The sequence below is a fragment of the Triturus cristatus genome, chromosome 3_2, assembly GCF_964204655.1.
Source record: "Triturus cristatus chromosome 3_2, aTriCri1.1, whole genome shotgun sequence".
In the NCBI taxonomy this organism is placed as follows: Eukaryota; Metazoa; Chordata; class Amphibia; order Caudata; family Salamandridae; genus Triturus; species Triturus cristatus.
The window spans coordinates 901,979,042-902,003,704 of NC_140584.1; the positions used below are offsets into that span (position 1 = coordinate 901,979,042).

The window sequence follows — 24,663 nt, forward strand, 5'->3', positions numbered from 1 at the left end:
CAATTCTTTAGGTTTGCAAGGGATTCTGGGTAACAGAACCTGGTGGGAGGCAGTCAAGTAACCCCATCCTAGATTCCCCTGGGTGTCTAGTTTTAAAAAATGTATAGGTTTGTTAGGTTTCCCTAGGTGCCGGCAGAGCTAGGGTTAAAAAAACTACAGCTATGCACTTTGCTAAAAAAGAGTAATTTTGCATTGTGAAAATGTGGTGTGTTCATGTTGGGTTTTGAGCCATTTCCTGTCGTGGGCACTATGCCTACCCCTACAAGTGAGGTACCGTTTCGGGAGACTTAGGGTAATTCAGATTTGTAAACGAACTGTTATTACCTATTGACTTTCGATGCATTTCTGCCTTCCAAATGAAAGACATTGTGTAAAAAAGAAGTCGTTCTGAAAAATGACTGATAATTCTCATGCTAGTATGAGTATTCCCAATTTTGGAAATGTGCAAATATCTACTGTTTCTAAACTCTATATTTTGTTCCCATTTCAGAAATACATAGGTGTCTTTCATACCGATTTTTCCATGTACACATTTTTACAGAATAATTACTATATACCCGGTACATAATAAAAAACCATTGCAAGTTGCTGCTCAGTTTTTGGCTCTGGGTTCGTTGGGTTCTTGGTGAACCTACAAGTCCTATATATCCCCACAACCAGTAATGTCCAGCGGATGTAACAGTATTTTTGCTTTCAAAGGGCTGTCATAATTAGAAGAAGTTACAGGTGAAAACGTTGACACAAAAGGCTTTTTTATTCAACAAATTTTCAATTTATCCTATATTTAACTGTTAGTTTCTATAAAAAAACCTTGATGGATCTACACAAATGACCCCTTGCTGAATTCAGAATTGTGTCTACTTCTCTAAAATGTATAGCTTTCCAGGATCCATTATTGCCTTTGTACCCATTTCTACCATTAACTGGAAGGAGGTGGAAAGCACAAAAAATAGCAAAAATAGGCTATGTCCCAGAAAAATGCCAAAACGGTGTAAAAAATGTTGGGTTTCTGACAAAAGTCTGGTATCCCCTAAAAGCTGGGGAAATGGTGATTTCAGCCCCACAAACCCTTTTTTGATAACACTTGCAGGGAAAAACCCAGAAGCTTTCATTTGCAGCCCATTTTTCCCATTTTCCCCCCAAAAAACTAAATTTTGCTGTATTTTGGCTCATTTCTGTGACCCCTCCAGGGGAATCCACAAACCCTGAGTACCTTCAGAAGCCCCATGATGTTGGAAGAAAAGGACGCAAATTTGGCGTGGATACCTTATGTGGTCAAAAAGTTACAGGGGCCTTAGCGCACACTACCCCAAATAGCCAAAAAAGGGCGTGGCACAGGAGGGGGAAAAGGCCTGGCAGCGAAGGGGTTAAGGTATTTTCCTTCTTTATTATAAGACATTGTTTGGTATTCTATGGCACAGCTTGTTTTTAAGACCTTCACAAGTATGGATTCTCTACTCATGCACTAACAAGAGCCTTACTAACACTCCTATGACTAATAAGCCCACGGCCACTATAGCAGTGAGGCCTCGTCTTAAAATCAGCGTCTTCATGGGCAGAAAATCACTTTTTGGTCCATCCCCTGGTGGAGAAAAGTCATTAACTTGTAGCTGATCCGAGGGTTTTCCATTTGGGACACTCTGATTATCTTCTTCCCCTGTAACACATAAAAAACAAAATGAGCTAGATTCGATATTTTTTTTCACAAAGATGGCTATCAGCTCTTGACAAATGAAAGAAGAGATCAAAAAGCATGAAGCACTAGTGAGTTTAGAATTCTGAGAGCATTAGACATATTGATTGTTTGAGTGCATTCGGTATCCTAAAACATTTAGAGACTTGCTCTTGAGAGCAGATATCAATAATTTAGTGCCATGAAATGTAAGAAAAGTGAAGGATTTCAAACAACTGTGTAAAAGACCTTATTATAAATTCAAATATATATATAAAACAAACATGCCATAAAAACAAATTAGTGTTCTGGGATCTAACTAATAGATCAACAAATTTATGTTCAATTGTTGACACTTATTGTAAGAAACGTGTGACTTGGTACATGGTGGATATTAGAAGAGTTTTCATAGGACAGCGCCTTTCAGAATCTTGCAGGCCATGACTTTGCCCACGCCTTCGTGTATTCTCAAAAGCACTGCATTTTGGAAAGGCAGGCTCGGCCTCGAGCGTACCGTGCCAGCCCCCCGCACTCGGGGGAGGTGGGGGTCACCGTGCACATCGGTGACATGGTGCCCGACCTCCCCCTCGCTCAGCTAATCAATTTGCAGGGGGCCGCATGACTTCCAGTCTCGCGCGTCACTCCAAGGTCGGGCAGGCCGGCCTAAACCAGCTTTACCGAGAAGACCCTTTAAAGGGGTTGGGGAGCGGAGCAGGCATTCTCCTTTTGCTCTGCTCCCCAGCCGGTTGGTCATCGGACGGGTCAGGGCCCCTGGAGGCTCTTAACAAATCTTTTTCTCTTTTTGAAGGGATTTTCGTTTGGAGGAGAGCGGCGAGAGGCAACACGGGAGTCGGCAGCCGGAGGAATCAGCTGTCTTCGAGGCGGGTGCCGAGCGGAGGCCGAGCAAACACGGGTTACCAACGAAGGCGATCAGCTGTTTTGAACGGCTGGGGAGGTAGCGTGGCCGCACCCACTTGGGAGCCACAGGCATTTGGCATAATTTTCTTTTAAACGGAGCGGCAGCATCAGCATGTGCTAGCGTGGCCGAGCGGTTTAAGGCCAATATTTGCTGAGCGGCAGCATTGGGGCCAGCGCGATTGAACGCATTTTGTGCTTACTTGCTGCTGTATGCAACGGGAAGGCGTGTCTTGTGAAACCAGCAGTTGTGAGCAGGATTAGCGAGAGACAGCGGTGTGCATCGGGGCATCGGGCGCACAATTTTAAATATAACACGCTTGTGGTAATCAGCTGTGTCTTTCCCTCGCAAACTCGATTGGCAGGTTTGGCGCGCAGGATATTTATCCCAGAGGACGCTAGTTGTTGCTTGCAGGGCACCAGGAGGGGCGCAATAACAAAGGTGTTTCTTTTGTTTTACATACAGGTGCAGGGGGAATAGCAGATTCAGCCAAATTTCAGCTGGTCAGGAGGTCAGAAAGAGCATTGTTCTCCCCTGTTATGTTTTTTATCCTACAGGTGCTGCATGAAAGGGGTCAGCATCAAACAATTGCGGAGGATTTATTAGGAGCAGTTTTTCTGTGAATTCTTAATTGTCCCACTGCAGGTGTTTTCCTGAACGGTGTCACGGCATAAAGGCAGCACTACATTTGACGGTAGAAGAACACAGGATTGATCGGTTGGGCAGCACCGGCAGGCCTGCATTGCAATGCCTTCTGGGAGACCCGTGGGTTCGAGTTTACTCACCCGACCCACTAGACTAGCTGGTGGGTGTGGCTCTGGTTGCGTGGGTGCTGTGGCCGGCTGGTGACTGCTACTACTGCCAGGTAAGAGTTTGGGCAGTGTCTCAAACCTATGCATGGTGGGGCTGGTAATACATTTTGTACACAATGGCCCCTAAGGTAAAGCGGAACTACCAGCGTTCAAGCATGGATGCATTTATGGAGACAATGATGCGAAAAATGGAAGATATGGGTCAGGCCTTAACTGAATGAAGGGGAAAAGTGGATGGGCCAGAAGGGGTAGAGGGTTGGCCCAGGCAGACAAGGGTAGCCCCTAAGTCAGCTTTTCCCCAGTTACCCGAGAGAAGTAGACCCAGGAAAGGGGGAAGGGGTGGGGCACCTGTACCTATGGAGAAAGCTGGACAGGAAGGTGCAGCCCCTGCTGGGGTGGTGCCTCAGCCAAGGGACCCAATACCAATCCCAGAGGGCATTGAGGGTCCTAGTACACCGGCACCCACACTTCCCACCAATGGGCAGCCAAGAATGGGGGGGCACCCCACAGGCCCCGCCTGTCCCTATGATGGGGAGCCCAGCCGGCAATACGCCAGACCAGCCTGATTTAGTGTCCAATCTGGCAGCGGTACTCCCCTGGTTGGAAAAAACGGCCAGACAGATAATGGCACAACTTGAAAAGGCTTAACCTAAGGAGGGCTGGCAGTACCGGCAGGGGGTGCAGTGCCCTGGAGCACAGTGCCAACAGGGAATGGTGGAGTTCCGCCACCAGAAATCACACCAATGGATCCAGAAGCAGAAAGACCGGCGGAGTCGGCAGCATCAGGTGTGACAAAAACCTTACCTCCTTGGGGTTTGGGTGAAATGCACTCATCTAGGGAGCAATTGGGGCGACATTTGTCCCAAGAGACAAAGGGAAACATTTGGATGGGCACGTACGTCAATATGTTTTCCCTGTTAATAGATGAGGCAGAGAGGGAGGAAACCAAAAAGAATAAAGAGGGGACTCACCCTATGGAATGGGCTAACACAATATTAAAATACAGGGTCAAGGAAACTTTATCAAACTGGATAAAAGGTTTCACAACTTATATGTCAATCATGTGTGAGCGTTTCCCATTCTTGGGTTCCGAAATGGCTTGTTACCAAAACAGGATTACGTGCGCCCAAGATAAATATGGGGGAAGTGGGTGGAAGGAGTATGAGAAGGAATTTAGGAGTGTGAAGGTATGCGATCCTACCCTAGGCTGGAACCAAACAGACATGATCATACACTTAAATCATCTAACTCAAGGGCCCTCTGACAATGCCCGGGGACTGTCTCAGGACACCTCTCTGGGACAGTCCTTTCGTTTAGGCCCCCCAGGCAATTCGGGGCGTTGGAAAAAAGGGGGCTTGTTGGGATTTCAACAGGCGTGCGTGTACCAGAGCAGCTGGGACATTTAAATTTAAAATTTACTGTTCATTCTGTGGCAATTCATTACATCCGAAATCTAAATGTTTTAAGAAAACAAGAGATAAGGGAGGCAAGAAGCAGGATTGAGTGTGTCCCTCGCTAAGGCCAGATCCCTCATAAGCATGAGTGCCATGATACCTTGGTTAAATAGATACAGCTGCCCAGACGCTGCAAGAATTCTTTGGGAAGGTTTCATGGATGCTTTCAGGATCCCCACACCTGGCTACACTGGGGTGTCATACCTCCAAAATCAATTATCAGTCAGGGCTAATGAGGGGGTTGCTGCTGCAAAAATTGACAAAGCGGTTAGGCTGGGCAGAGTAGCAGGCCCATATGAGGATCCCCAATGGAAAACTTTGTCTGATCGCCACTAGGGGTAGTTCCCAAGAAAGAGCACAGGGAATTCCGATTGATTCATAATCTTTCGGCCCCAGAGGACAGTCCCTGAACAATGCCATTGGTGGTGATTAATGCAGTGTTAGGTACGCTTCTTTTGATCAGGCAGTTGAGATGCTCAAGGTGTTGGGGCAGGGCGCATTGCTGGCAAAATCAGATATTGAGTCAGCTTTCCGTTTGCTGCCAGTGCACCCGTTGGACCTTCATCTGTTGTGTTTCCAATTCAGGAGGAAGTACTACATAGACAAGTGTATGCCCATGGGCTGTTTCTTGTGCCTATTTTGAGAAATTCAGTTCCTTTTTGGAGTGGGATTTCAGGCAAGCGACAGGGCACCAATTGGTATTACACTATCTCGATGACTTTCTGTTCCTGGGAGCACCAGGATCAGTAGACTGTAAGTCAGCACTGCAGAAGTTTTGCGCACTCATGCAGGAGTTAGGCGTACCATTGGCACAAGAAAAAACGGTTGGGCCAATCACAGAGATTGAAATTCTGGGGATAGAGTTGGCTTCAGTGCAGGGTGTGTCACGATTACCTTTAGAGAAAGTAACGGCTTTTGGGACCGCGTTACAGCACTGCCTGACAAGGGAGATGGTTACATTGCACCAGTTACAGCAGGTTTTGGGGCAATTAAACTTTGCGCTGAGGATAATCCCAATGGTTCAACCGTTTTCACGCACCATCGTGCAGGCAATGTCAGGGCTCAAGGAGAAGCACCATCACACCAGACTGTCCAGCGAGGTCAGGCAGGACATGCGGATATGGAAGGCATTCCTGCACGATTTCAGAGTTTGGGTTGTGTGGCCCAGCCCTCCCAGGTCCATTCCAGAGATAGGGTTGATGACTGATGCAGCCGGTAGCAAAGGGTTTGGCACCATCCTGGGTCCAGCATGGGTTGCGCAGCGTTGGCCAGCATGGTGGAACGAACCAGGGCTCACAAGCAACATAAGCTTCTTGGAGCTATTCCCAATCCTGGTGGAGCTGTCCATCTGGCCTGAACAACTGAGGGACCAAACTCTGATCAGACAACATGGCGATGGTAGAATGTATTAATAACCAGACGGCGAAATGTAAAATGATCTTGCGCCTCTTAAAGAAGAAAATACTGCTGCGCATGCAGATGAATTTGCTGTTTAGAGCTAAACATGTGCCAGGAGTATCGAACCATGCCGCTGATGCGCTCTCTCACTTTAAGATGCAGGTGTTCAGGTCCCATCACCCAGAAGCGGTAGAGAACCCAACGCCCTTCCCAGAACAACTTTGGCAGCTTGGTGCCCCCAGTTATCGGACCTTGTGGCAGCTAGCCTAGCACCCAGGACCAGGAGGGCATACAAAGGGGAGTTTGGGGCATATTGCCATTTTTTGGGGGACAGTTGGGAGCACAAATGGCACAACACTGGGTCCCTGGTTTCCTATCTCAGAGCTATGAGGGATGAGGGGCGTTCGGTAGCATCAGCAAGGCGCCATATTACAGCCATTTCCTTTTTTGCAAAAGCTAAGAGTAAGGGTAATCCCACAGGCCCTTTCAAAAAAAGCTTTGAAGGGGTGGCAACGCCTACAGGGGGTGCAGCCTGATGAAAGAAGACCTATAGGAATTCAGACATTGGCGGCACTGATGGATGCTCTGCATCAAGTGTGTAATTCTCCGCGGGAGGCAACTCTGTTTCAAGGGGCATTCTGTCTGGCTCTCTGTGGCGCTTTCAGGATAGGGGAGCTAGTGGCAAAAAACAAAAGGGACTGGCGGGGGGGGGGTGGAGCTTCAGTTGGGACATTAAGATTAAGAGATTAAGGGGGACTCCGTATTGATTTCAATACCCAGGTCCAAAACAGATCAGGAAGGCAGAGGGGAAGGCATTGTCTTGTATAGAGCTGAAGGAAGTCTCTGCTGCCCCATTACCAGACTGGAGACCTTCCTGGCACAATGACCAAAGGCCACTGGGCCACTACTGGTCCATGCGGATGAGACACTGCTCACCATTTTCCAGTTCAGGAGGGTCATGGGTTTAGCCATACAGAAAGCCTGTTTAGATCCAGCTAGCTTTGGGACCCACTCCTTTAGGATAGGGGCTGCCACCGAAGCAGTGGCCAGGAAGTTTAATGGAAAAAAGTACAAATGATCAGTAGGTGGTCCTCAAACTGTTACAAACACTATGTGCGCCTACATATGCTTTAGCGGTTGCAGGGAAATGCACTGACGGTTATTTTTTCTTTCCTGTTTGATTTGCAGTTTCTACATCCTGTGTCGCAGGGAGGAAGCTTGCATCGGTTCACAGTCCCACAAAGTTTGTTCCATCCTGTCAGACAGGAGGGCAACAGTCAACGGTTCAGCAACGCTCAGCGCATGTCATGGCCCAGGTTCACGCTTGGGACCAGGAAGAACAGGAAGTCTGGATTATTGGACATTCTTACATGCGACGGTTACAGAATTGCTTTACAGGTTACTACGAGATGAGGGCACGACAGGCACGTGCAAGAATCTCTTTTTATGGACAGGGTGGTCTGCACTTTAGTCAGTTCAGGGAGGTGGTGACATGCACGCTGAGTAAAAATCAGGGACCCGCTGCGGTTTGTATCTTTAGGGGGCAACAACATGGTACACATGGTGTGGAGGGGGGTTATAGAGACCCTGCGTACTGAGGTGGGGTGGCTGGCGAGAAATTGCCCCGAGGCCCTGATAGTCTGGTCGCATATGATCCCAAGATTCCAGTGGAGAGGGGGTGAGTGTGTGTGGGCATTGAATCACTCGGTAAAGAGGATCAACACCAAGATGGAAAAGTTGTTCAGGACCCCTGAACTTAGGTCAATAGGACACAGGTACATCCAGGGCGTACAGTTTTTTCAGCAAGATGGGGTTCACTTCTCGAGTTGAGGGAATCAGGCATTCATGGAGGACATACTAGCATGGTTGGAGGGCGCAAGGCGCAGGACATGACCTTCTGAGTAGGCAGAGGGGGGGAGGCCAGATAGTCGAGCAACTATACTGGCTTGTGGTGGTAAGGTCATGATTGGTGAGCATAGGTTTTGGTTCTTAGCGGGCTTCACCATTCTCAAATGGGGACACCCGAGGGGGAGACAGAGGGTCTCTCATAGAACTCCAGGGGCAGTTACATTTGGTAGACTGAAAGGGTTCAGTGGGCTGGGAAGTCTTGCTTCCAGTAGGCTGGTTGGCCACCCCCGCACGCACATGCGCTGAAGGGCGCAAGGATGCGTAATTGCAGTGACCCGCCCCTTTTATGGAGTTTAGGTTCAGGGCATAGGGGGGGGGCCGGGGGAGGTATCCATCTGGTAATCTGGGCCCCCTACGCAACATCACTCCAGTAGGAGTTTTGGAACTTAGCTTTATCAGGATCTGGGTCGCCAGTCATTGACCTTGCCGTAGGCTCTAACAGGGATACGCAGAAAGAAAATTATATTCATCTCTTAGATTACAATAGGAATGGCTATGTATTAGAAACATGTTAAGGTTAGGCAACTGACATTTTGTACAAATCAATGTATTGGGCTTTCTGTGTATTGTACATAATGTAAATAATAATAATTTTTATGTTTTATTAATTTTGTAATAGAATACGGCCAGGGTTTACTACCCCTAATCTAAACAGTTGTGGTGTTTGAATTGTTTGCCTTGGGGGGAAGGGAGGGTTCACCCCCCAAGGTTCCTTAAAGTAATATGAGGAGGGGGATTAGGCAGTACCAGTCCATATTTGGCAGATCTCTTAATATCCACTTTGGACCAGTTCACCTTAATAGATGACATAAAATCCTATAAACATTTTATGTGTAGGAGGCAATAAAGCACAACTGCATAGAGACAGAAGGACATTTATAGGAGTCAGTTTATTAAAGGACTGGCACAAATCAGTAATTAACTAATTGCCTCTCGCAAATGTGTGCCAGCATTTTGAGAGCCCATGAGTTACAATTTGCATGGGGAATGAGCATGCACAAAGGTGATGTGCTGTGCTAAAAAGCAGCAATTTATACTTATTAGGGCACGAAGTACATACTGCTGCTCTACAATGCACTTATCTTCTCACAGAATACTGAGCTCATAAGGTTGACAGGGACCATTTGTGACTCCTGTTAGCATTGTGTATACCTGGTCACCACAACAGGATTGGTATATGGGAATAGAAGCACTACAGGCAGACATCCTGTCACATTTCTTTGTGAATCCGAATTACGACTACCCTCTGTAAACATGTGGGGTTAAAGAAAAATGTTCACAATCCTCACACTGGAACAGCAGTTTGCTCCTTCATCTGCTCTATGTCTATGAACTCCTGCCACATTTATTTTTATTTCAATACATTTTTATTGGAGAAGTCTAATGTAGAACAATTCAAATATGGAATTTTGGGGAATATATGCTAATACATTCCAGTGTATAGCAATGCGTTTACGTCACGAAACAGGAGATGAGTATCTAAAGCATTAATGTATACACTGTGGTAAAATAACATATATCCGAAAGGGACTCAGATAGTAGTCTAGAGAGGAGAAAGGAAGAAAGACTCGGAAAAGAAGAAAGTGGAAAAGAAGATTGGTTATGCACTCTAAGAAATTGCAGGCCATATGCATTTCAAAGGAGTTGCTTGATTTTTTCTGTCCATAGTCGACTGGGAGGGTTTGGTGTTGACATCATCACTATGTATGCTATTGTCAGCACATCTGGTAAAACAAGTTCAAGCCCACCATATTCTCGAGGGTCTCTATCCTTCTTGTCATGAAGTCTGTTTTTCAGTAGTACGTACCCCTTGTTTTCTCAATTCTAGTGTCTGCTTTCTCCAGGCGATAAGTCAGTACTTTAACATCTTGTTGCATGCCCACAATTTCTGTTTGTTGGCAGTCAGTAGTTGTTTTTGTCGATTGTGTCAAGCCCTGCAACGAGTTAAAATGCTACAAGATGATGTCCATGTAATTAGAGAGGTCTTGTTTACCAATTACTGGAAAATCTGGGAGAGGAGGTGGCATGTGTCCAAGTTAGGCCTGGTATGGAATGGTGCCATTTTACATGTACACGGTCTTTTGATAAAGTTGCCTTCACTTTGTTACATCGACTTGTGACACATATTTGCATTTGTGACACTTGGGTTACTTTCTGAGAAACATTGGCCTTGTTGACAGAGAGAACTTTGTGAGAATACTATGACACTGCCTTTTTCACTATGTGCAAGGCCGTCACCTACGTGGTACAAATGTGTTTTTTATGACGTCCATTAGGCAACACCGCTATATGTTGAATACAAACAATGGCAGCCTAATCACAATCTTGGTCCAATGCAAGGATGATCTTTTCTATACATAACCTTTTGTTTCCAAATACCATCAGAGGAGACATCAGCAGCGTTGTGATTGGATTAGGGGAGGGGAGGGAGGCTGCTGAGCCAAAACGTGGCCAGGAGCAGTGGCAGGCAGGAGCTGAGGCGGCAGCGCTGCTGATCTGGAGGTCGAGGAAGGTAAGTTTTTTTATTTTAATTACTGCCCCCCCCCCACTCGACCCTTCCCCCCCACCTTGCTTGCCGGCCGCGACAGCTGCCATCATGGGTAATCGCATATTTCTTGGTTGAGGGTCTGAGTTTGGAGTGAAAAAAAACGAACTTCACGCTTGGAGCTCTGTCCATTTTATCTGCTTTTTTTGTTTTTGTTTTTGATATTTACTCTTTGCCTGAGAGGCTTTGAAATCTTTTATGAGCAGGGTTTAAAAGCTTAAATGATTATGTGGAAAATATCATAGTACCATAGGAAAGTCACGGTGGTATTGCTACGAGGAAGCCTATTTTAACATGACTGACGCTCTTACGCTGAAACAAGACGTGTAATACGAGTGAGGAAGTTGCGCAGATTGACTCCATATTTCAAAAACAGGAAATACAGGGTAAGCATTATTTAAGTTTTCAGACGGATTTCGGCTCTGAGTTACTTTCCTCTGGGGACGTGTCCAGCTTCTCAAAGAATCGGTGCTTCGCCTACAGCTAAGTTTTGTGCTTGTGCGGTTGATTTTCACTGCGCTACGTGTCATGTTGTCCTGAATAAGTAGTGTCTGTCACTCTGTCTGGGATCTTGCTGGACAGAAATCAATTAATTAAACATTTCCAGTATAATTAACAGCAATGTAACTGCATATCGGTGTCCTATAATACCCCGCGCACTGCTGTCTCACTGCCATAGCTACGTACGTATTGCCAATGATTGGTTGAGATTTGAACTGGCATCTTTCAATGATTGTCTTCCTGGTTCAGTTCTCAGCATCCCTACTTGATTAAACTACCTTCTAAACCCATCATTTCTTTAGCTAGGACAGTGTTAAAAAAAAAAGGTAGTTATACATTTAGATGAAAAATAGTGACTGTCTAGGTACAAAGCATACAAAATATGAATGTTGCAATCAAATTTGTTCTTCGTCAGTGGCAGTGAGTGATTGGTAGTAGTGTGGCTAGGTTTAGGTGAGTGGGTGACTCTATAAAAGTGATACCTTGGGTGGCTTTGGAAAAGTAGTGGTCTGAGTGACGATATATGAGTTGAGTGAAAGTGCCAGTGGGGAGGTCATGGTGTCAGGAGAAAGCATAGCGAGGGTAATGGTGAAAGTGGCCCTTGGTAAGAGGCGGTGTTAGTGGTTTAGTGCCAATGAAGGAATGAATTAATAAACAAAATGTATAAAGCGCGATGGCTACTCGGAGGCCTCCCAGCGCTACAGACAGAACAGTAGGGGTGACTACAGATCTAAAACAGCCATATTTTTAAGAGTTTTTGGAATGAGAGCAAATTAGGCTCTTTCCGCAGTAAAAGTCTCTAAGTGTGTCCATTAGAATATAATTGGCAGTAGATGACTATTGCATAGGGTGATTGTTTGCTAATGATCATGCAGGCCATCAGGGAAATAGTTGTAAACATGTTTATGATGGCTGAAGGTGTTTGGACCTGTTGATGGGGTTGGGCAGAGTTGAGATTCTGGGTGGGTGTGTACTATTTCAAGACTATACGTTCCCACTGCTTTATGAGCCTGGCTTTATCATGAAATGCATTTGCTTTAAAATGCACCATTCGCCAATCTTTTTCCAATTTTCTCTTGGGAGGAGGACCCAACCTGTACCCCACTTTTGCTCGCTTCGCTTGCTTCTTAAAAGTCATGCCCAACTTTTACGCCCCACTGCTTTCAAATGTCACCAGCAGCCACTGCTGATCTAATACCGATTCTAGAACAATGCGGAGAATTAAATGAGAAACAGTATCATTTGCACTGAATATGGGCCTTTTTTGCCATTGCACAACAATGCTTTTTGTTTAAAGCCTTTAAAAATAAGTGAAATACTGCAAAAGGAGACCTCCTGGTCTTTCTTTCTTAAAAAAAACACCCTCTAGACAGATTAATAAACAATGACCCTTTTGGACAATGATGTAGATGCTCTCCACTGTCTTTAATCTTAATCTTGAATTTGCGGTTCAATACTCCTGGTTTTGTGTATCTGATTTTTATTTAAAAAATGTTCGCAGAACAATACGCGCCCTGTAATATATCTCTTTGGGCCAACCTTATTGCATTCTGTGTCTCCCTTTGGTGCAGCACACCACAATTTGCCACAAACAAGGGCACGTATTGCCCTTTCAACCCCATTTAAACCCTATATGTCTATATCTTTTACCCACATCCTTTATCTCACCCAAGGGTACATAGATAACGACTCTACACTCTTTAAATGTTATCTGCTTTTAACTTCCAATCCGACTGCCGGATAGCAGTCCCTAACCAGCTCAGTTGTGGAGCATGGATCCAGGAAGTATGCCACCTACAGGCGGTCTAGACACCAGAAACACGAGGACATTGAGCGTGAGATCTCCTGTCATTTAACAGGATGAGCTCCACTCTCGCATTTAGCATCGGAGCCACGGGCAGACAAAGTAAGCTGTGCGAGGGTGCAGCTCTAACGAAGTAAGTATGGCATAGCCGATCCTGACAATGAGCATTTCGTTATGGAATCTACAACAAGTATTTCTTTATGGAAATTTTAAGGTACACCTTGTTGCAATTAGATCAGTTACCTGATCATTGATAAAATTCTTATTTTTTCAGTGTGTGACTGCGGGAGCCCCTCCCCTCCTGTGAAGAGCTAATGAGGCCTGAATCAGGCATTATACATGTATGTTCATCATCAGTGCTTTAGTTGCATTTAATCTGCTCACTCCAGTCTCCCATCAGGAATATCAATGCATACAGAGTTACCATTCCCCCTATGACAGTCGGAAAACTACAGCATAGAATGTGTGTTTTATGTTTTATGTATTGTATTGTCTTGTCGGTCTTTTAAAGGGCAGCACAACACCACCAAGGTTAATGTATGGAATAGCTGTGCACTAGAAAAATATATCACTCTCTTTTCCACAGTTGGTAATGTGTTTATAAACTACACAACTTTATTGAATAGTTAAAAGTAATTTACTGTCCTATCTTTCCAGATCACACACAGGAAATATACCAAATAGGTATTGTATGTGCATGAAAATCTCACACCTTAATAATAATTAAGAAGACCAATAAGGTTTTGTTCGAGGAGTGGGTTTTGGGATTAGTAGGAGAAATGTGTTCAAAAAGAGAGGATTGTTAGGTGTTAATAATCCCTATCCTCAAAACCCATAATGCAGTCCGTACCTGAGAAGGAGGGTGTGTATGGCAATTCTACGTCTGTTTGCTTCTTCAGCTTGATCCCTGTTCGCTCTTCTGCCTAGGTACAAACAAATCAGGCAATCAGTAAAAAGACAGAAGCATATGTTCCAATATATATATAGCTGACCTTCCAGCTCACAGCCATGCAGAGACAGAAACCTACCTTTACAGCAACACTAACCATTCCGACTCAACATATCTTGTCACTGGGTGCACATAACGATCCCTCTGATTCTCTCTAGGAATGCTAAAGAGTGTGGAGGCTTCCTCTTACCAGATGTACGTAGACTTTGTGTTCCCAGTGGGGGCTTTAGAAGACTACACATAATCAGCATTTAACACAACAGCAAATAAGTACCTCAAATTTACCCTATGAAGCAAGCAAATCTCCCCATATAATTCAACTTTAGAGGGCAAAGATTTCACAAAGCAGTGGGGTAATACAGTTTACTTAGACCTAATTCAAGCCATGTATATGAACCTATCAAAAACTCTCACTGCCAAATACATCAGCCTTCACTAAACCAATGAGCTTTAATATTGTTATAAATAACAGTGCTTGTTTTAACCTTGATAATAATGAATCGCTATTTAAGTGGTTCATCAAATTGTGCATTCTGAATGTTTCCCTATCAAACAAGATTCCTTCTCAAAGCAATGGCACACGTTGGGAATAAAGCTACATGTCGCCATGTTGACTTAACATCACTTTCCTTTTAAATGTGTTCAGGTTGCACATTAAAAAATGTATACACTTTTTAAAAATACTTAAACAAGTATACTCTAGTTTTAAATCTTTAACCTTTCACATTTGGAAAATAAAATAATTCTTTAAATAGCACTTTTAGTGCTACCATAGTCCATTATGCTTTTTTTATTGCAAGTCTATTTTAACACATCACATCAATCCAGAGAACAATAATTGCCCACCATTATCCATACATTCCCAGGTGACATCCTATTTAAACATACATTTTACCAGTATCGTAAACCTTACATTTCCTATTGCATCACATCATTAGGTCTGCTGGGGTCACCTCCAGCAGCCCCATGTGGTGCACACTGATCTGCACCCAAACATCTTTTGGTCTAGAGTCGCTCAGCAGTTACTCTGCATATGTTTTAGTTGGTCTCTGCAGTATGCCAAGACTCAAAACCAGCTTTCCAGCTTTGGGTATGCCCTCTGGCCCCAATATTTAGCAACCCCTCTCTTAGCCAGCAGCAGACGGACTCGCTTTTGACAAGCCGGTTTGAATGACTTCACACACCCGAATAAATATACTTCAGGAGTACAATGAACTTTTTCAATCACTACAGATTTGAGGATGCGTGTAACCTGCTCTCAGAGCTGGTATATCCGGGGGCAGCCCCACGCCAGATGTAGGAAGCCAGCCCCTGGAGGACCCACAAATGCCACAAATATTATCATCTCTGAGGCCATACCTCCAAAGCCTGAGTGGTGTGCAGTACATCTGATGTAAAAACTTAAAGTAAATGATTCGTAAGTTCCCATTCAAGGTCATCTCCCCGGTTTGTGCACAGCAGAACAAAAATTCCGCTTGAGTGATCGGCAAAGCCAGGACGCCATTCCATGTGCCTCCTAGTGATTGACTGGTCTGAGCTTCTTGTGACACGTTGCATAACCTGGTGATAAGGTTCTGCCAAGTGTAAGTGTATAGTAATGGAGTCTGGAGTGCCATCAGAGGTGGGGGCTCCACTTGGAACTGTGGGAATAGTTCAACCGCAGATATGTGAAGTAAAGCAAGGGAGGGCAGCTTTCTTGTAGGGCAATGGCTGCCATTCAATATATTGCCCATATGCGAAAACATCGCCCATTGTGTGTAGCGCCAATTCAGCTAGCAAGTTTAGCACTTTGTGTTCCACCGTGACTGATAGTGCTGGGTGGTGAGTTAGCAGGAGGACCTAGGGACATAGCGGGGTTCTATGGGCTCTTAAACCAAGCCTCTGCCATGCCCTATTAATGCTGTTTGTTGTGGAGATTTTTGCAGTTTGATAGTCCCCAGAGTATGTAGAATCAAGGCCTTGAGTGGCACGGAGTATACAGCGTCTTGTTTAATTGCTAAATGTGGTGTATACACTAGGACTAGACCCAATAGTCTGCATATTGTGCTTGTATGCATAGATAATATAAGAGCATACCTGGGGCAGCAAACCCTCCCTGCTAATATGGAAGTGTGAGCATACACCAAGCAATTCTCGGTTATTTCCCACCCAGGTCAGTGATATTGAGAGAGAGTTAAGTATTTGGAAAAACCTCTGGGAATTGGTATGGTATGGAAGAGATAAAGAAACTTTGGTAAGACTATTATTGTCGTAATAGCTACATGATCAGCAAGGAAGAGTGGCAAAAGGGACCACCTAAGCACTTGGTCCTCCAGTTTTGTGATCGCTTTACCATAATTATAGCAGACCACCACTTCAGGGTCCCTATGAATCGAGACCCTAAATATTTTACTGGGTCAATGTGCCACTCCAGAGTGATTTTCAACTCACATGGGACCATGCTAGTGGTGAGGGGTATGATATATGATTTTGTCCAGTTTAAACTCAAATAGAAAATATTTCCAGATGATCTGATCTAAGCAGATGTTTGTGTTTCGGATGAAGATGGCCATATCGTCCGCATACATCAACATCGCGAGTGGGTGGAGAGGAAATCGTAGTGCGGCCGCTGCATGACATTGGCTTATTACACACGCTAGGGGTTCCAGCGACAATGGACAGCCTTGCCCCATGCTTCTGTGTATGAGTATTGTCTCAAATGTGACACTATTCACTCTCAGTCGGGCCACAGGGAGGGTATATAGTAAACAGACCCAGCATAGAAAAGTGGAAGCTATGCTCATCCTAAGCAGGATAGTGAACATGTAGGTCCATTCAATAGAGTCAAATGCATTTGCTGCATTTAATAAGACTGTGGCGGCTTTTCAGAGAGGGGCCAAGCTGGTGAAATAGAGCAAAAATAGTATGTAAATTCGGTGCCGTTGACTGGGTGGAAACAAACCTGGATTGATCTGGTAAGATCATGATAGTCAGCAATAAATGGAGTCTGGAAGCTATTATCTTGGCTAGTATATTCAGGTTTACATTAATAAGTGACAGCGGTCGATAAGAGGAGCATTGTTTTGGAGGCTTGTCCGGCTTTAATAGCCTTATCATGAGGACCTCTAGAAGTGACGGGGCAGTATTTGCTTAGCCTATGCTTCGTCAAACATTTTAAGAAGGTGCGGGCCAGAAGTTCTGCATATTCTTCATAAAATTCACCTGGTAGACCATCCAGGCCCATGGCCTTACTATTAGGCAACGATTTTAGAATTTCTTTAATTTCCTCTACTGTAATAGGGGGGTTGAGGTATTCTTTTTGGCCCTGCGAGAGTCAAGGTAAAACGATATCATCCAGATACCCTGAGGTCTCGGTTGCTGATGTGCCCTCTCAGGAGCTATATAACAGCATAAAATATAGAGAATTTCGACCCAATGGGCGGTGTGTCATAGCAAGGCAAACCATTGGGCTTTTCAATACTAATTACATTTGTGTGCACCCACAGAGCTTTTTAAAGTCATGGCTTTAATGGCATACGGGTCTACCCGCCTCCCCATACGCCCTGGCCACATGTCTATGGGAGAGATGCAGTGTTTCCTGCTCTGCTGAAGCTTCAAACTTGGTGATCTGGTTTCTAATGACTGCTAGGGTACTGGCCTTTGGGTCATATTCATTTACCCGCGCTCTTCCAGCTTCTATAGTTGGGTGCGGATGTCTCTTAGGAAGCCTGTGCGTGTGCCCATACTCCCCCCCACCCTAATAGTGGCTTTAAATGCTTTCCAGAGGACCAATAGTCCATAATTCTTTGTGAAATGTTGACCTGTGATCTCTCCATTCCATCAATGAGATTTCTCTTGCATCTATCATTCATTGTAAGACTTGTCATTCTCCTTCTGGTTTCTTTCACTGACTGTCTTCCCAAAATAGATATGTGTGTATGTCTTTGCCCTTTCCCTGCTTCTGCTGCCTCTACACCATTCCAAGTCAAACTTGAATTTAATTCCTCCTGAGAATACATCTTCATTAAGGACTTCCGTTTTTTTATACCGAGAGAAATTTTTCACCTGCATAATTGACTGAACATGTAACCAAAAATGGTAATGTGTTTTCGTATAATCTAACTTGGCATGATACTGAATCGGTTTTGAGCGTAAGCCACAAATATATATAGAGATTTAAAAATAGTAAGTGGTTTGAAAATATCTGGTTGCAGTATTGCTACTGAGACAAAATACTTTTTTGGTTGAAAATGATCTTAGCAGGGAATTATTGAGAAGGTGAACAATCTGCACAAACGCGTTAATTGGCAATGAAAGTGAGAGGCCTTAATATATTTTTGGGACACAACCTTACATGTGAATAGTGTGAAGATGATCATGTATCTTGAGTCATAAGAACAATTACAGAAAACAAGAGCATACATTATTTACTTAGACAAACAATCCAAAAGAGAAAAAACACAGATTCGAAAAAACAGTTCATTGTAAATAGCTTTCTGTAAATACATTTCTGTGTAAAAGTGCCACCCAGAAGCAAAAATTAGTCTCTGCTACCTTTAACCTTTTTACCCACCACTTTTAGACAATAAATCATACTGTTACTTTAGTTAAAGAAACCCATGTCTCACATCATTCAGCCATAACTTAAACCAGCTCAGAGATATTTACTGGCCACAAGTGCAGTCCATTAAACTATTGAACCTTTTCCATGTATCCCCTCCAGTCTGCACATTTTTAAACTCCATACCATTTTGCTGCTAAATTAATTTATGAATTGAAATGCTAAAGTTCATCTTCATTGCCCACTCATAAACCGTATGAGGATATGGATCCTACCAGCTCTGTGTGGCCTATGATAACAACCTTAGACAAGAGTGCCAGACTGAAACAATTGCAGCCAAACGTCTTTTAGTACTGGACAATGACAAACTAAATGCTCAGAGTCCCCCTTTGGGACAACGATCATTATCTTTAAAACAAACCTTTGTAACTTTATGCATGCAATAGTACTAGAAAGGTCACATATTGGCACCTATCACTACATCATAAGTAATTTTGTGTAAGGGTCATCATTCTTCACCAGAAAACATCAATTGGCTTTTTCACTCCATTGTCTCAAGATATCCTTGTGCTCTGGTTTAATGATTAGCAATAAATAATATGAAATGGTTATCAATAAACAATATGAAATAGATCTAATTCCTTTCACCCCTGCTCTCTTATCTAACACCTTTAAGAGTTCCATTCTATCCCAGTTGTTTTTTTCTTCCATTAGCAATTCTGCTCTGGAGGTCCTTTTAAAAAAAGGTCCTGTGTTATTTTGATTTTCTGCTGTAATTTCTTAGAAAGTCTTAAAGTGACTTTCGGACAATCATCATTTGAAACATTAGATTCCACAATTTTCCCTGGGTTGACCAGTTATCTGCGGTGATTTCTATTGTGCTCAAAGGGATGTTCCGCAGAGTTGTATCATGCCAGGATGAGATTTTCCGTCATTGGACGAGTGTTCATATCTTATATAGCCACTCTTTTAATTCACAATCCCTGATCGTAGGTTTTGAAAAAGACTTTTAAAAGCAGTTGCTAAATTCTGTTCAATGAGCCTCTTAAAGTATTAAGTAGTTGCCAAAACAGTAACCCACAAAATCAGGGAAGGATCATCCCTGCTTATCTAGGACTTGAGTTGCCTTTTTCCAACAAATATTAGGGAATTTCCCAGCCCATAGACTTACTAATCATGTACTGCAGACATTTGTTAGCTGGTAAGGAAAAGGCTTAGATTCAAAATCATATTAAAAAAGATTTAAATGTAATTACAGTTCTGAACAATAATTAATGGATGTCTCTCTATGATTGCAGTTGGTTTTTCATCGTGTTCATCATAGGCTGATAATTCAGTGGGAAAGCAAAGAAGAATCCACTGATACTATCACTCCTACATATCTAATGGAACAATATATGTTGCCTATCCCAAAAATGTGAGGAATTACATTTCTAATCACTTATATCAACAAAATCAGAGTTTTGATAGTGTTTGCCCTGTAGCCTGATACTTGTCTGAAACTGAAAATACATATTATCATTCTTTTCAGTTTAGGGAGGGATATTGCCAGGAATCAGTAAAGTGAAATAGCTAATCATTCTACTGGTAGTAATAATGCAAGAGGGGAAAATGGGCTACCCTGTCTAGTACCTCAAGCCATTTCAGTTTGCTCAGCACCTACTCAAATGCCAATTAACAGTAGAGTCAAAGCTTCATAAATCCAAGTGATCTTTCTAGTGAACTAGATGGGAAAGCCTTTTCAAGGTTAAGTATGAATATGCCCAGTTTACCAGAACAAACATTTCTGCTGCATCCAGAAACATTGATACTTAACCCCTTCCCCACTCATGACGGAACCGCTCCGTCATGAGCCACGGTTGCCGTGTGCTCATGACGGAGCAGTTCCGTCATGCCACGACTGTTGGCGGCCGCTCCGCCCACGCGGCGCTGTTTCCCCGCCTGTGCGGGGGGGACAACGCAACTGGGCGGAGTCATGATGGAACCACTCCGTCATGAGCACAGCTCAACCGTGGCTCATGACGGAGTGGCTCCGTCATGAGCACAGCGCCACCGCGCTGCCCCCCCGCACCCCCCAGCGCTGCGGCGGAATTCCCGCCGCAGCGAAGGGGTTAATTTAAAGATTATGTGAAGTAATGAGTGTTATTAGAAAGTATAATTTCTGTGATAAATCCTACCTGATCCGATGTATTCGAATCTCGAATAAGCATAGCTAGTTAGATGGCTACGATCTTCGTGAATTGTTTGATGTGTCTATTAAGTACAGTGATTAGGTGATAAGCATTACATAGTCACCTTTATTTGTCTTAGCAATGATAGTTAGAAGTGAACACCCTTTTTAAATGTATAAGTGGCCCTCTAGCCAGTACTGAATTCAATAATTTAACCACTACTAAGGACAGCTGTTCAGCCAAAACCTTATAATAGTCATTACTGATTCCTTCCACGCATAGGAATTTCACAGATTAAATATTCTGGATGGACTTAAAAACTTCATGTACTTGAATTTTGGCCATTTATGTAAACTAATTATTCTAAGAGTTTTTAGGAAGGTCAATCCTAGATAGCAAGAACTCACATATATATCTGATTTTATATAGGGTTTTATCAAATTGTTGGAGAACGCTTACAGTTTTGAGCAGCAACTAACATAGGCACACAGCCAAAGCATAATTATATCCACAAGTTCTATTGCAAAAAACTGTGATCAGGGACCAAACGTTAGCTAATAATTGATCTGATCTGGCACTTAAAGTCACAAAAATATATGCGGATACCCTCGGAATATTTAACCCCCTTACATCATTCAGCTTCTGCATTTTGATATCTTTCATGGAGCATGTCCGTCTTGCATATCCTTCACATTAGCACCCATGTGAACAATGACACTTGTCCCCAAATTAAAATTGTCACATGCCAAGACAACAGGTTCAGGATAGTCTGTCAGCCACATGGTCAGATTATTCCAATACCAGTATTTTAAAATCAGTGCATGAATCATGAACAGTCTACACCTTGGTCTTCCTTCTTTTGAGTACCATTGACCTTGAGTACCAGATTTATATTTTCCTTAAGTTTATCTCTCCTTATGAAAAACAATAGCAACATTGCTTGTATGTCTAAATACTGTATAGGAGTATACATATTTTTCCTGCACTTTTGAACATTACTCAGTCCATCAGAAAAAAATACTTTCAGTTGATACTATTAAACACATATAGTATAACTCATTGTCTTGTAACTATTTTCCCAACCTGTTTCCATAGTAACTTCATGCTTCCCTACACCCAGCAGACTAGAGGGAGGCACCAACAAACACAATTAGTGCTAAGTCTATTAATAAAATAGGCCTCATCCTTAAAGCCACCCTCGGCCAATCCTCCATAGACTACCAATATCATCCCCAGCCAAAATCCACCATCAATAACTGAACCACAATACCAGTAGAACCAATGGTGTGCATCAACATACCTGCTGTAACCACTGTATGACCTCGGTCATATTATCATTGTGTAAGGCTTTCTTCCTTACCATCCCATGCACCCGCAGGTGTGGGCTCTGCAGGTTACACCATGGCCCCTCTTATCTAACTGCTTCCTGCAGTGCCTTCACGTTTCCCTCGCCTCTTGGATGTGCCAGCATCCTCCTGGAGCTGTTGAGCCTACGCTATCCATGATGGGGCGACTCCCTCCCTGCATGTTATTCCCTAGAAATGCTGCATGTGGGAAGGGTTCTTTAAAACCAAGGTATTCTAATATTCAGCATGTTTTCCTGCAATATATGATGTTTCACAACTATTTCTCTGGAAGAATACTTAAAATCAATGCCATTACCTTGTTATATGTTGAATGTTAATATCTATTAATTACGCAATCTAAGGTGGATGAACCTCTTCCAGATTATCTCACATTCTGATTAGCACTATAAAAGAGGAGCCCATTTTGAGTCCTGTTGCATAGCAATTGTGCTGTTTGATTGCTCACTCACTGTGTTCATGGAACACCAACTTCTCCAGGTAGTTCCTTGTTTTTCCCTGCTCTTTGTATTTCTGTTTGGCCTGTACAGCTTGAAGGGTTTTCTGGTCCCCATTTTTTTTCCTTTCTGCTTGAAGATGTATTCTGGAGCAATTCTAGACTCCCAGTTTCAATTTAGCATTTGGAGTTGTCTCTGGAGATTGTAAGCCATTCTTATGCACAAAGAAGACCCTTCAGCCATCACTAAGAGCATGTCCCATATGGAGGATGCCTAGCTAAATATGAATGTTTGCTGACTACTGAATAACCATGGAGCAGTACTTCAGCCATCCATAGAGTCACATTGGGCCCGATTACAATGGCGGGCAGAAAACCCCCGACCAGTTGTGGAAGGCTTTCCGCTCATAGGTTTCAGTCCGATGCCATATTAGGATGATGGCAGTTGGAGTGAAACCTGCAGGGGATTTCCGATGCACTTCCCATGGACTCAAGCAATCCATCGAAGAATCGGAAGCCACTAAAATCCTCTAATAACGGCAGAGCCAGGCTCCCCTCCACTGCCGGGATTATGATGGCACTTCAAACAGCACTTTTCACGTTGGAATTTCCGACATGGAAAGACTGTCGTAAAGTGTCTTTGCGGGCCCCTGGCAGGGCCCCTTCCCCCTGGCCTTCTGCTATGGGACCTGGGGGCACCTATGGAGCCCCCTAAACATCCCTGCACCATGAAGCAGGCATCACATGGTGCCCACCACACAGTGTATGGATGTTAGAAAACATCTATTTCTCAATAGTAGCTTGTGCTGCAGGCTTTTTCCGCCCACCGCTCAAGCTGCCATTGGGAAAATGATGTTTCTGACCGCCCATAGGCTGGTGAAAGCAAACATAAGGAGATGATGGACGGAGTGCTGAAACTTTTCAAACACTCACCCCCAGTCACAGATCTGGGTTGAATCCATCATCATTCTTTAGCTCATTTTGCCACCCCAGTTCAGACACAGCTACATGCAAATCAGTCTTGACCCTGTGTCTCATGGGAACAGTCCAGTCTGAACTGCCAAGCCATGTCTTCCCTGGACCGGAGACAAGCATCCTGGGACCGGTTTCGGGCTAACAGCCCTCTTCAGCCACGCTAGCTTGAATCCAGTGGCAAAGTGAGCAAGGGACCCACGTCTGGGCATACCCTGCCAACTTAAGACAAACAAAGCAAACACAAGGAGATGATGAATGGAGTGCTGAAACTTTTCAAACACTCACCCCCAATCACAGATCTGGGTTGAATTCATCATCATTCTTTAGCTCACTTTGCCACCCCAGTTCAGAAACAGCTATATGCAAATCTGTCTTGACCCTGTGCGTCATGGGAACAGTCCAGCCCGAACTGCCAAGCCATGTCTTCCCTGGACCGGAAACAAGTATGCTGGAACCGGTTTCCGGCTAACAGCCCTCTTCAGCCAGGCCAGCTTGAATCCAGTGGCAAAGTGGGCAAGGGACCCACGTCTGAGCATACCCTGCCAACTTAGGGTGAACAAAGCAAACACAAGGAGACGATGTACGGAGTGCTTAAACTTTTCTGACATAGGCTGGTCACATCCAAATCCAGCTGTTGAACCCACAGACTTTGGTCCGTGGGTTCAAGACTCCAACGGAGTCCCGCCCGACATCGTAATTAGGCCCATAGTGTGCAGGTCGGTCAACATTCCAGGACCCAAAGCCTCATGTATATACTACAGAGACTGGGACTGTTGGGGAAACTTGCTTGTAGGATCCTGGGTACCACAGCCAGCCTGTGGCTGCTGCTGTCTCCAAGGATAAGACCAGTAGCTTTGTCATAGGTAAAACAAACAGAGTGTGCTATCTGCAAGTTAACTCTTGAGACCACATGTGTGATCTGTGCTCTCTCAGTGCAAACCTCAGACCATTGCTGTAATACTACCTGGGGTGTGCAGAAGGTGTGGCAGCAGTACTTGGAGAGCTCAGGTGATAGTTGGGAAGAGTGTTCAAAATCGGCACAGATATCAAAGTTTTGCTATCACTAAGATTCTTTGTATTTTGCTAGAAACCGCGGATTCAATCAACCGGCGCTTCCAAATATAAAAAAAGATTGTTCAAGAATAAACCAATCTCTAGGCACAGTTAGGATGATTTGTGAGAAACTTAAACTTTATAAATTCGATTAGTACAGCACTT

General features: G+C 44.0%; 1 protein-coding gene across 1 annotated transcript in view; it reads right to left on the bottom strand.

The window, feature by feature from the left end:
- Positions 1-735: 735 nt before the first annotated feature.
- LOC146858423 (multidrug and toxin extrusion protein 2-like) overlaps positions 736-24,663 on the bottom strand; it is a 1,295,341-nt gene continuing 1,271,413 nt past the window's right edge. Inside the window, exons 16-17 of the mRNA XM_085649342.1 lie at positions 13,861-13,933; positions 736-1,657 (exon numbers count right to left, since the gene is read on the bottom strand). Coding sequence (XP_085505468.1) covers positions 1,455-1,657; positions 13,861-13,933 — 276 coding nt within the window. The 3' untranslated portion in view covers positions 736-1,454. The remainder of the gene's footprint in view (positions 1,658-13,860; positions 13,934-24,663) is intronic.